The sequence below is a fragment of the Punica granatum genome, chromosome 4 (assembly GCF_007655135.1).
Source record: "Punica granatum isolate Tunisia-2019 chromosome 4, ASM765513v2, whole genome shotgun sequence".
Classification (NCBI taxonomy): Eukaryota; Viridiplantae; Streptophyta; class Magnoliopsida; order Myrtales; family Lythraceae; genus Punica; species Punica granatum.
The window spans coordinates 3,217,352-3,228,414 of NC_045130.1; the positions used below are offsets into that span (position 1 = coordinate 3,217,352).

An 11,063-nucleotide genomic window follows, 5' to 3' on the forward strand; every position below is an offset into this window, starting at 1 on the left:
GGCTATTTTATTTGTTGGTGTTGATATTATCATCTTCCATGTGCTTTCCTATATAGCTAATGATGATGACGTGACACGTTTTTTGTGGAAGAGCTTTTCCGGCAGAATTCTTCAAACTAATTTACTCTTTCAATTCAGGAAAAAAAACAAGAATAATGTGGCCGCTTGACTACACAATCCTTAACCCGGTCACATTAGACACGGATATTACGCATTTGGCAAGCCTGACTTAATAATTAATCCAAATCAATTAGCACTATATATATATATATATATATATGCTCTTTGCAATATATTTAAAGAAAACGAATATTAATCACTTATAAAAGAAAAAAAATTGTCTCCCTTTTTCCCCAAAAAAATACTCTCTGCCTCAGCTCCCTTAATTATAATCATGTCTCATAGAATGTTCACATCCTCCTCTATGGTGATTCGTCAAATGGAGCAAAACAACATCACTCTACGCTCCCTCTCAGGCATTCTCAAGGACAAAGCTTCCCTAGCCAAAGCATCCCTATTCTCCAAAACCCGATCCTACGTGCACAAGAAGATCATCAGAGCCACGACCCACGACCCTGCCTCCGCCCCAAAGGAGTATCGGCGCACTGCCCTCCTTTCCCTAGGACTTGGTTCCAGCTACACTGCACGGACGTGTATCAAAGCCCTGATGGACCGCCTGCACAAGACGAGGAACGCGTCCGTTGCCCTGAAGTGCCTCTTTGCCATCCACAACATACTCTCCCAAGGCTCGGTCACCCTTAGGGATGAACTTTCAGTTTTCCCTTCCCATGGTGGCCATAATTTTCTGAATCTGTCGGGGTTCCGTGGCGGCTTCAACCGGGAAACGTCCAAGTACTCTTGTTGGGTCAGGTGGTACGCTGAGTTTTTGGAGCAGACCCTGATAACCGCTAGGGTCCTGGGATATTTCCTAACTCCGGCTTCATTGTCATCGACTTCACAGGTTCTGAGGAAAGAGAGAGAAGTAAAAGTCCGGGCATATTCAAGTTCGGACTTATCTCAGGAAATAGACCTTCTCGTGAGCTTAGTTGGGGTCATATGCTCGTGCCCGGACTCGATCCATCTTCAGAGAAATGATCTGGTATACGAGATAGTTAGCCTGGTCCTTGAAGATTACCGGGTAATCAGATACGAGATACGATCCCGACTGTCCGAGCTGGAGAAGAGATCACTGGAGAGTTTGGGCATCAGTGAGTTGGCTCAGGTGTTGAGCGCATCGAACCAGTTCGAGGGATGCAAAGAGAAATTGTTCGCACTGTTCGTGAACAGAGCGAACTACGATGGTCTGTGGGAGTTGATCACCAGAATGAAACCCACGTTGGTCCATCATATTACAAGAACTAGTAAAGTTCAGCGGATGATTTGCTGGACTCCATCGGATTTTCGGTTTCCATGGCACACTAACGGTAATGGCTTCGTCAGAGATTATTCCGCATATGCTGTCACGACTACATAGTAATTTATAGTTAAATTTTGTGTACTGAGCATGCGATTTTCTGGAGCGGGACTCCGAAGTTCTCTATGTCACATCAGTTTCTGTACATACGGATCGAGCTGATCGATGATTGCAGATCATCTCGCCCCATACATGTTTCTTTCTTCTATCCTTCCCTTCCTCGAGACGGAATATTTCCATAGTTCGTTACATATATACATACTCGTTGTGGATAACCAAATCGTGCGATACATCACTTTGTGTAAATTAATGCGGCCAATATCTTCATACGCGAAAGCCAATTAATGCGGCATTACGCGGATTTCATGTCAATTTCAAGTCCTACTTTTCAACAATCCGTAGTACACCTAAATTCAATAATTGAGAGCCAGCGCCGCGGCTTGGGTTAGATATAATCCATGTGGGGGTTGACATTTGCCCATGGAGTTATTCTTTTTCAATCAGGAGCGTTAATTAATTAATTAGTTAAAGTTAATTAGCGGAAAAATAAAAATTCAAATGAGGCAATTCATTGCATTGAAAAGTAGAAATAAAACCAAAGGGTTAGTTGAAATGCCTGATCTCATTGCTCGATAATTTTTGGATTTCTTTGACTCACCACGGAACAGAATCCTGGAAGAAAACTACAAATTTAATTATCTCAGTATATAGCACATTTGATCAAATTTCCAGACGTCATGTCTTTCATGTTACCAATTTGTGTAAATTAACTTGCAAATCATGCGCTCACGCTCTCTATCGGAATTATAGATATAGCAATTGCCCTGCACGGGCTCAATGCTGTTTGAGGATTTCTTTTTTCGATGAATAGCTGTTTGGGGATATTACAAGGGTTACCATTCCTTGATATTGTATTGCGTAATTTTTTTTTCAATAGCACTGCAGCTTCCGTCCCGTATTGAAAATAAATAAATAAATAAATATGATTTCTTTTTAGACGACATACAAATGCCACACAATTTGTGAGGAACCGAAATTAAATATACCAAACGGACAACGCATCGCGGACAGCAAATTCTAAAGACTAGAAAAATGAGATGACGCGGAGATAATGGAATTGGAAGGAACGCAAAGATCGTCTTTGATTGCACAAAATTGTTAGCAATAGCCAACTGATCTGTGATAATTTGAAGAAACATAAAAACTTAAAAAGAGAGACCTTCAACTGATCTCCGTCTCATAAGCCGAAAAACTGGCCCCTTTCGAGGTGGTCTCATTTCAATGAGATGCACAATGGTGTACTATTGATCGTCCAATTCCCGTCTAACAGGAATCTCCTTGAACCTGATATCTCGAGCGGAACAGAACAGGCATATGCATAATGGTTGATGGCATGGAAGAAGATATAAATTCTCATTCGAGGCTGCCCTACTTCTGCTCTTCATTACCATCGTTAGAATTTGGGTCCGAAAATTTATCTACACGCTCCCTAGCTTTCATGGCCTGCGTACAGAGGTAGAGATTTGAGATTTGGTACGTGTAAATCAAACCTGTCCTGATGAGCACATATAAAAGCATGTTACCTCCTTATCCCAATCGCTTCGCGCGGTTATGATGGCCAATATTATTGTCTGAAATGCAGTTCCGCCAAAGATCATCCCGCCCCATATGCCCTGGTTCAAGATAGTTTTTCCGGGACATCAATATCGTGGAGAATTCAATTAAGCAAAAGTTATGTAAATGTAATGGGCAGGCAGTTGCAACAATTCAAGAAATCGCATGCATATCGGCTTCTGGGTCACGGAAGTCGATTTTTATCAGACAGATATACGACGTATATAATTGGTCCGGACCCCAATTCCCGAGCAATTCTCCTCCACATGATCACGTTGTAACCAGCAGAACAAATTTGATCCAGCCAGGACCAAAATGAAAAGAAGATCAGTACCTGAACGCCCAGCTTAAAGACCCAGCCCATGAGGAACCCAAGTGGAAGCCCAACAATGTAGTAGCAGCCCAGGTTGATGTATGCAACGTAAGCTTGCCATCCCGACCCAACGGCCACCCCTGTCCCATAATTAATCCACAATTAAAACTGGCTGGGCTGGACCGATCAACAATGAATATGATCTCATTAAAAGGATGCATCGACCAAAAGTTCACCTGATAATATCGGTTGGACGCTGTTGAGGATGATAGTGATGCCAAGGAGGTAAGCGAGTTTGTCCACTTCGCTGAGGACGTCATCGCTTGATGTGAATATATATGCGAATTTGTCATGTAGAATCATGATGAGCGCACAGAAGAAGATCCCGATTATTGTGGACTGCACGACGGAGACTTTGGTCGCGAATTTGGCGCCCTTTCCGTTCCCAGCTCCAAGCTCATTTGCCACCCGAACTCTGCCTCAGACATATAAAGTGATGAAATTGTTAGTCCTATTTACCGAGGGATACACTATTGATTGGTCTTTGTATAAGGCCCAACACTTTTATTGCAATAGATGAATCAAATTGTTTATTATGAACAGCACATTTTTTTATCGGGTGACGGCTATTGCAGAGCTACGGAGACTAAGAAGGAAGGTCGCTGGTGTTGCAGCTTTTAGTTGTCGTCTTTGGCCTGCTACGCGGCAACAGAGCTAAAATCGGCATCGGTGGTAAGTTGGACGGCTGACAATCACTCCAGAGACGCTTACTTGAAAATATAGTGGCATAGCCTTGCTGGGGGATTATATGTCAGGAACTCGCAGCCCACAGTATTATCTGTGTTGTATGCCTCTCATGCTGTTGTTCATGGAGCGACAAAGCGATTTCTTATGTATTGTGTCTGTGTATGTGTTTGTAATAAGCAGTGGAGTTTGTAAATATTTTTTTCGTTTTTTTGTCTTATCCGGTGGATCCTGCCATCGGGACCTATTAGGTGCTTCATCTGTACTGCCTTCTTATGTTGAATGAAATACTATTTCAATAAAAAAAAATCTCAAGTCAATTTGTACTCCCGATCTCCGACGAAAAAAAAGATTGTACACCCGACCCGATTATATATATGGGTTGGAAGAAGTTTGACTTTTTTTTTTTAATGCTTAAGAGAAAGACCAGTTGCAAACCCATCTAGGATAATATCATGTGTTGATACATGAACTAATTCACTTATAGAGGAAAAAGATTTTCTATTAAGTCTTCGAAGAAGAAATAATTCTTATGCACCCACTACAAGTATTTTTATAATTTTTCATTCATCTATTTTATTTATTTATATTTATTTATTTTGATAAGTTATTCATTGACCTATTTTATTTTTTGTTCACTCATCTATTTTATTATCATTTGAGAAACAAAGAAATATTAAATATCATGTCCCGATGTCCATTCTTGAGGGGCTTCATTGTGGGATTAAGAAGACAAATTAATTGAGACTACAATATCATGTATCTGTTTTTAGTGAGACCACGATCACCACAATAAAATACAGTTACTAAGTGATCAATTTTAGTTACTAAAACGTAATATTTAACAACTAAAATATTTTTCAACCATACACACATTTACTGGCCGAACCCTTTAACTACTTCACTGCGGCAACTGACACACAAATAAATTATTTTAGTTGCAATAGCTCTTAGCAGAGTTCATTTTACTTTTTTCTAAAAGAGTTTATTTAACAACCAATAAAACTCTTTATTAACTAAATTTTTAGTTGTTAAATAGTAAAATATAGTTGCTAAAACTTATTACAACTAAAATGACTTATCTAGCTAAGGGGTTTGTCAACTATGGTCGAAAAAATTTTATTAGTTAAAGATTACTTTTTAGCAATTAAAATCGACCGTTCAGCTGTTAATAAATTATTTTGTTGCAGTGATCTCAGTCCGTTAATTGAGACCAGTTCCTATTTGGACATCGGCAGCCCTAACTCTGAAAAATACAGTCGGCTTTACTTGTGTCTGACATAGACTGGGACAAAATCAATCGGCGTGAAATGACCCAATCCGTCTTGTTCTTTTCCACTTTCTTTTCATCTGATAATTTATGGTCAATCCATCCTCGTCTAGAAAAGCTTAAAGCCACTTTATTGATTTATACCTAATAGTCATGATGCCAACGTCCGGTCAAATTTGACACCTTCAAGACTTTGAATGTTAGTTAGCTTGTGAGGATCGCATATATAGCTTCATTTCTTTTCTTTGTCTTTTCTAAACATGAAGATGTCTCAAGAAGCCGCTAAAATTAAATAATTAAGATAATAGCAAAGGGAGGAGAAATGCTATTTGCTTAATTAATGGTTATAGCTAATATATCATTAGTTAGAAATTAAACTAGATAGCATAAGAAGAGAGGGAGAGAGTACGTACCCAGTAGCTGCAAAGAATGCTAGAGGAATCATCATCTCCCAGCCATTGATGCTCATGCTGCCATCATACGAAGCAAACACAGAAGTTTGGTTTTTAAAAATTATTCAACTCAACTTAACTCCACTTATCTTCGATTCAACAATACAATTATTACTTTTTTTAAAAAAAAATTTAACCATTCCATTCAATTTTTAATATTAAATTATCTCAACTATTCATTACTTTTTTCACAATTTAACAATACAATCATTGCTTAATCATTATTTTTTCACACCCTTTCTCATAATTCAACAATATAATCATTACAAACAAATTAAAACCAAAACTTAATTTAACTAAACTCCAAAATCAAACACATTTTTTTGTAAAATTTGTTCAGTTAAATTTCAAAAGTTTCCCTCCTCCTTTTTTTCTTTTCGTGCTGCACGATCGATTGTTCGACATTGAGTAGCTGGAACAAATGGAAGTAGTTGGAACAAGTGGAAGTTCTATTAACTTTTTTCTTTGCTATATTTGCCTGCAATGTTATATTTTGTGTCGATGATATGGTTGCTCGGGTTTAACAATAGAGAGATGAAGGAAGATGTTGACATACCAAATTGATAAGGCATCCACAGCGATGGTTGCATCTTTCAAGTACCCTGTCATCAAAATCAGTATCCTATAGTACCAGTTCTCCAAGCTGTTCCAATTATTAAAAAGGAAAAAGTTAATTCAGTATTAGCCAAAAGCGCACATGAAATTCACATCCTTTATTAATTTGTCAATCCATCCATTCTATATTATAGAACAATGCTTTCTATTACCAAGGATGGACCCAGGATTTCGACTACGGGGAAGACAAATACTGATTTGTCCATAGTGTCGAGTACAATGTGTTCCATGACCTAGGACACGTGAGAGCCATGATCCGTTCACATGATCATGTAAGGTGCGACTAAACAGGAGAAAGAAAATCCCTACAACATGCCAAGCTTTCATAACTGAACCACGTATGGATCCGGGTAAAAAATTCTAGCTAAATCTTGATCTCGACTGCCACAGTGTGAACTGTAATTAACATTCAATATCCCAAAGCATGTGAACTCCAATATATTAATGTGTGTTTTGGTCCCACCGTGCATGCATGGCAGAACCCATCGCATATTTCCGAGGAGAGAAATTTTTGCATGGACTTAGTACCTATCATGAGGACTTGCATGGAACATATATATCACAGATACAGAGGACGATCCTTAGAAAAATCATGATGAGATACAAGAGTTCTTGCTTTAAGGAAGCCTTGATCCATCCATTTACCTATGAAAAATGGGGGAAGCCAATGTAATATGTAGTCCTTCTAAGGAGACACCTACCAGCCTCAGTCTCAGGAAAAAAAATAAAATATGAAAAAAACTAATAATAAAAAGAAATGATATGACAAACAATGGAATGCATGGATCAACTAGTGAAATTAAAATATGGAAAAAGAAAAGGAAAAGATAACCATGGACAAGTTGATAGGTTACATTACCAGAGCATGACGCCGGAGGCGGCGGAGAGCTTGACGAACTCCCACAGGCCAGAGAACGCCTGGATTGAGAAGCCGGACCAAGTGAGAGGGCAGCCACCGCATGCAGTGTAGAGATAGAGGCCAAAGACGGTCATCCACCACGATAAGTCCAGGACAATGGACAGCCCTACGACACCGAAGCCGAACACATACACGCCTAGCCAACTCCCTAACACGTTGAAGATTAATGTCCCCAGAGACACCCAGGCTATGATGTTGTTCTTCAACTGGCACTGCAAGAACCTGCCCAAATCAAAGAACTTGTAATGGAGAACTTCTCCAATTATTAGCCAAAAAAAATGTGGATCGACCTTTCTTGAAACATATTTGGGAATTTCTTGCTTAATTTTTTTCCTATAATAAAAACCAAAATTAGAAGGACAGGAAGACATTCTCTACTTTTCAGGACCAATCCAAGCCACATTGACTTCAATAGGGTCGGTCTGACAAAAAAAAAAAACTTCAACAATTTGGCACGAAATCATAATAGGTTGGACAAAAAGAAGGATTTTTGACTTTTTCTGTCCGGAATGACAAGCTGGAATTTTGTCGTTTTTTTTTGGGGGGGGGGCTAAATTGTAATTTGATTTCTAAACAGGAAACGTTTGAAAATTAGGACTAATTAAGCATGTGCCCCGATTGATGCAAGTCTTCTATCAAAACCAAACCGAACCTTTGAAGTGGGAATTGAAACGCGAAGCTGAAGTGGAGAGGGATCATCCAGCAGGCCACCACGCCAGACAATTCCGCCACATCGTCGGGCTGGCCCAGCAGCTTCATGAGCGGGGCCGCAAACACGTAGACGGGAAGCAGGATGAAGCAGCAGAGGAATAGAACGATCCAAGACCTCTGCATGTATATCCCGAGCATGTGGTACCTTTTCGCCCCAAACGCTTGCCCACACAGTGTCTCCAGGGCGCTCGCCATGCCCAACTGATCTCCCGAAGATATGCATATAGTTATAAGCCAACATCTCGATCATCGAGCGGTGATAAGTCTTTCATCACATATATCTTTAGAATCTTTCAGAAAAATTGGTCCTAGTTTATTTACCAATTCATTTATTTTTTTATTGAAAATTTAAGGGCAATGAAAAACTGATATTCTTTATATTATAGAGAGTCCGCGAGTTTTTTCTTTTTCTTTTTGATAGAAAATTGTGAAAGAACAGTACTTTTACATTTCCGGGAATGAAATATTCAAAGTTACTCCCCTCTTAATAAATCCGTTTCTGAAAACTCAAACTTGTATCATAGTTACGGGAGCTACAAGTTTGGAGTGCAGCTTTTTTCTCAAACCAAATACAATTAATATCTTTTTTTTTTCTTGGTCTTTGTACTGATGAGGGCATCTGCTTTGTCCAGGAGCACTAATTTTTCGAGTCGCCATCCGCTTTGGGGGAAAAAAGAAAAACAATTGCCATTTTCACGCAAAAAGGATTTTTTTTTTACTAAGTTAAACAATTGTCTTTTTTTCACAAAAGGATTTAGAAAATATTGTTTTTCTCGGTTATACGAGTCTAGTAAAAATAGAGGAAAGAAGAAAAAGTCACTAGGGTTAATGATAATTCACCAAACTTTCTTAAAAATATATATTTTTAAAAAAAAGAAGTTGTAGAACAGTGATGTATACCTCCTGTAACTTGAAAATTTGATTTTCGTTATGAGATTAACCGTATAAATTTTATAAATTATTAGGATTTCTATCTGTAACTGGAAAAAAAATTGTTTGGTGAAGCTACCGAAAAAAAAAATTCTGGTGAGAATTTTCATAAAGAACATAGTGACATAGCTTATGAACGAAATAAATGAAAGCATTGTTCACCTAAAAGGCATAAATAAATAAATGAAAGCATTAAAAAATTCAAAGAACTCGGGCGTGATCCACATGAATCACTATACAATTTCTCGCCGCTTCTACTTAATTTTCATTTATTTTGGTACACGTGGCCGAAGCAAATAGGTTTACTCGTCAAAATTAATATGAACCGGTGTTTTCCTCAGTCAATACAAGTACAATTTTTTTCTTATTCTATCGAAAAAAAAGTGCAATTTTTTTTAAAAAAAATTTATTTTTACTTTTGGGATGAGATTAAGTGTCAACTATCAATTTATCATAGAAAATTACAGTTTGGTGGAACTAAAGACCACAAGCAAGTATTTGAATTTTATATCGCTCCCACGTAGTACAAAAACACAGACATCTACGTGTAATCGCGTTCAGATCAGGAAAGCAAATTACCAGGAGGCCGAAGTTGAATCCCACGATGACAGTGTTAGCGATGGAGAATGCGGCGAGCTCGACCGATCCGATGTGGCCAGCGAAGGCCTGCGAGACGACGTTCATAGAGTAGGCAGCGACCCGGCTGAAGATTGCAGGTCCCACGATCTGCCACAGCTTCTTCGTCTCGATCCAGACCCTCATAGAGAGACTCTGGTCCTTCTCGTCGGGATTGATCCCATTCAGCTCCCGTGGCATCAGGGGCTCGGTCACCCCTTCCTCTTCCCGGTTGATGAGACTCTCCATGCTGCCGGAAGAAGGGGAGCGGGACGATTAGACACGCAGACTTACTTTACTTGAACGGGACGTATCCCGATGGGGGATACGGAGAGAAAGAAAGAGGAGGAGGAGGAGTCGAACTCTTATCAGTGTGTGTATGTCGTTGGGGCATATAAGAATACGATGGGAGAAGTGCTTGACAAATGGTAGAGTTATGAACACATAGAATGTGAGGGACAAGAGCAGATTACGTATCACTTCTGATTTCTCTCTGACAGTTTGTTTTGAGAGTGAGAGAGAGAGAGAGAGAGAGAGAGAGAGAGATTTCCCCTTCTTTCTTTTGAAGACGAGAGAATTAATTGACGTGGCCAACTTGGGGAAGAAATCAAATAGGAAGAGGAAATTATATGGCAAGACTCCTTAGGCCATACGCAGATAAACCAAAACCAGCATCCACAAAAAAATTGTCATTTGCCTATATATTCTAGTAAAAACATATTATTCACCTTTTGGGTTCAATTGATCATTATATAGCATCCTAGGCTTGCATATTAGATTAGTGATCAATTCCCGTATCGGTCAAAAGTATACAACATACAATGTGCCTAAGCATTTTTTGAACTTGAGACCCATGTAGAGAGAAACAAAAACAAAAAAAATCTCCTTATCATCTCTGTCCATGTCTAATTGTCTATTATATTTATACTGTAGTGGATCGGCGCAACCGATGCTTTTTTTTTTTTGCTGGGTAAACATCAGAAATTTATTACTGGGCAGTGTTACAAGGGAGCCCTCAAACTTACAAAAAGAAACAAAATTTGATCTAATGCAGTACCGGCATAGATCATAGCATGAGGGTTTGAGGAGCGGCGGACCCAACTATAACGCCAACACGAGAATAAAGATAGGAGATTTTTAATGTCTACGATAATATTCCTAATTTTCCACGGAAAACTCCGGGACCTTTTAAAGCATTAACAGCTATCGAAGTATCAGTAACGAGCCAAATCTCCATGCAACCAGAGTTCATAAAGACAGCCCAAAACAAATGCTTTTGGTTCATTAAAAGTACGATACGGAATCGCAGATACTATTAAAAAGAGAGAATACTTTGCCCTTTTTATTCACCACCAGATTTTGAAAAGTTTCATGAGTCCCAATTAATTTAGATTGAGTTGAATTGATCAATTAAAGAATAAAATTTTTCAATCATGGACTTTATCCATTCACATAATTCAAATTTT

At 38.8% G+C, this 11,063-nt stretch overlaps 2 protein-coding genes across 2 annotated transcripts; one reads left to right on the plus strand and one right to left on the minus strand.

Annotated features, from left to right (window-relative positions):
• The first annotated feature begins 439 nt into the window (after positions 1 to 439).
• LOC116202902 (putative clathrin assembly protein At4g40080) lies at positions 440 to 1,474 on the plus strand. The gene has a single exon (XM_031534539.1). The coding sequence runs from the start codon at positions 440 to 442 to the stop codon at positions 1,472 to 1,474; it is 1,035 nt and encodes a 344-aa protein (XP_031390399.1).
• A 1,025-nt stretch (positions 1,475 to 2,499) lies between these two features.
• LOC116206046 (protein DETOXIFICATION 27-like) lies at positions 2,500 to 10,187 on the minus strand. Its single transcript, XM_031538777.1, has 9 exons — positions 9,562 to 10,187; positions 7,994 to 8,253; positions 7,282 to 7,563; positions 6,364 to 6,450; positions 5,769 to 5,825; positions 3,578 to 3,816; positions 3,363 to 3,481; positions 2,998 to 3,087; positions 2,500 to 2,917 (listed from the first exon to the last, which is right to left on the minus strand). Exons 1-9 carry the CDS (start codon positions 9,844 to 9,846, stop codon positions 2,843 to 2,845), a joined length of 1,494 nt encoding a protein of 497 aa, XP_031394637.1. The 5' UTR covers positions 9,847 to 10,187; the 3' UTR covers positions 2,500 to 2,842.
• Positions 10,188 to 11,063: the final 876 nt, after the last annotated feature.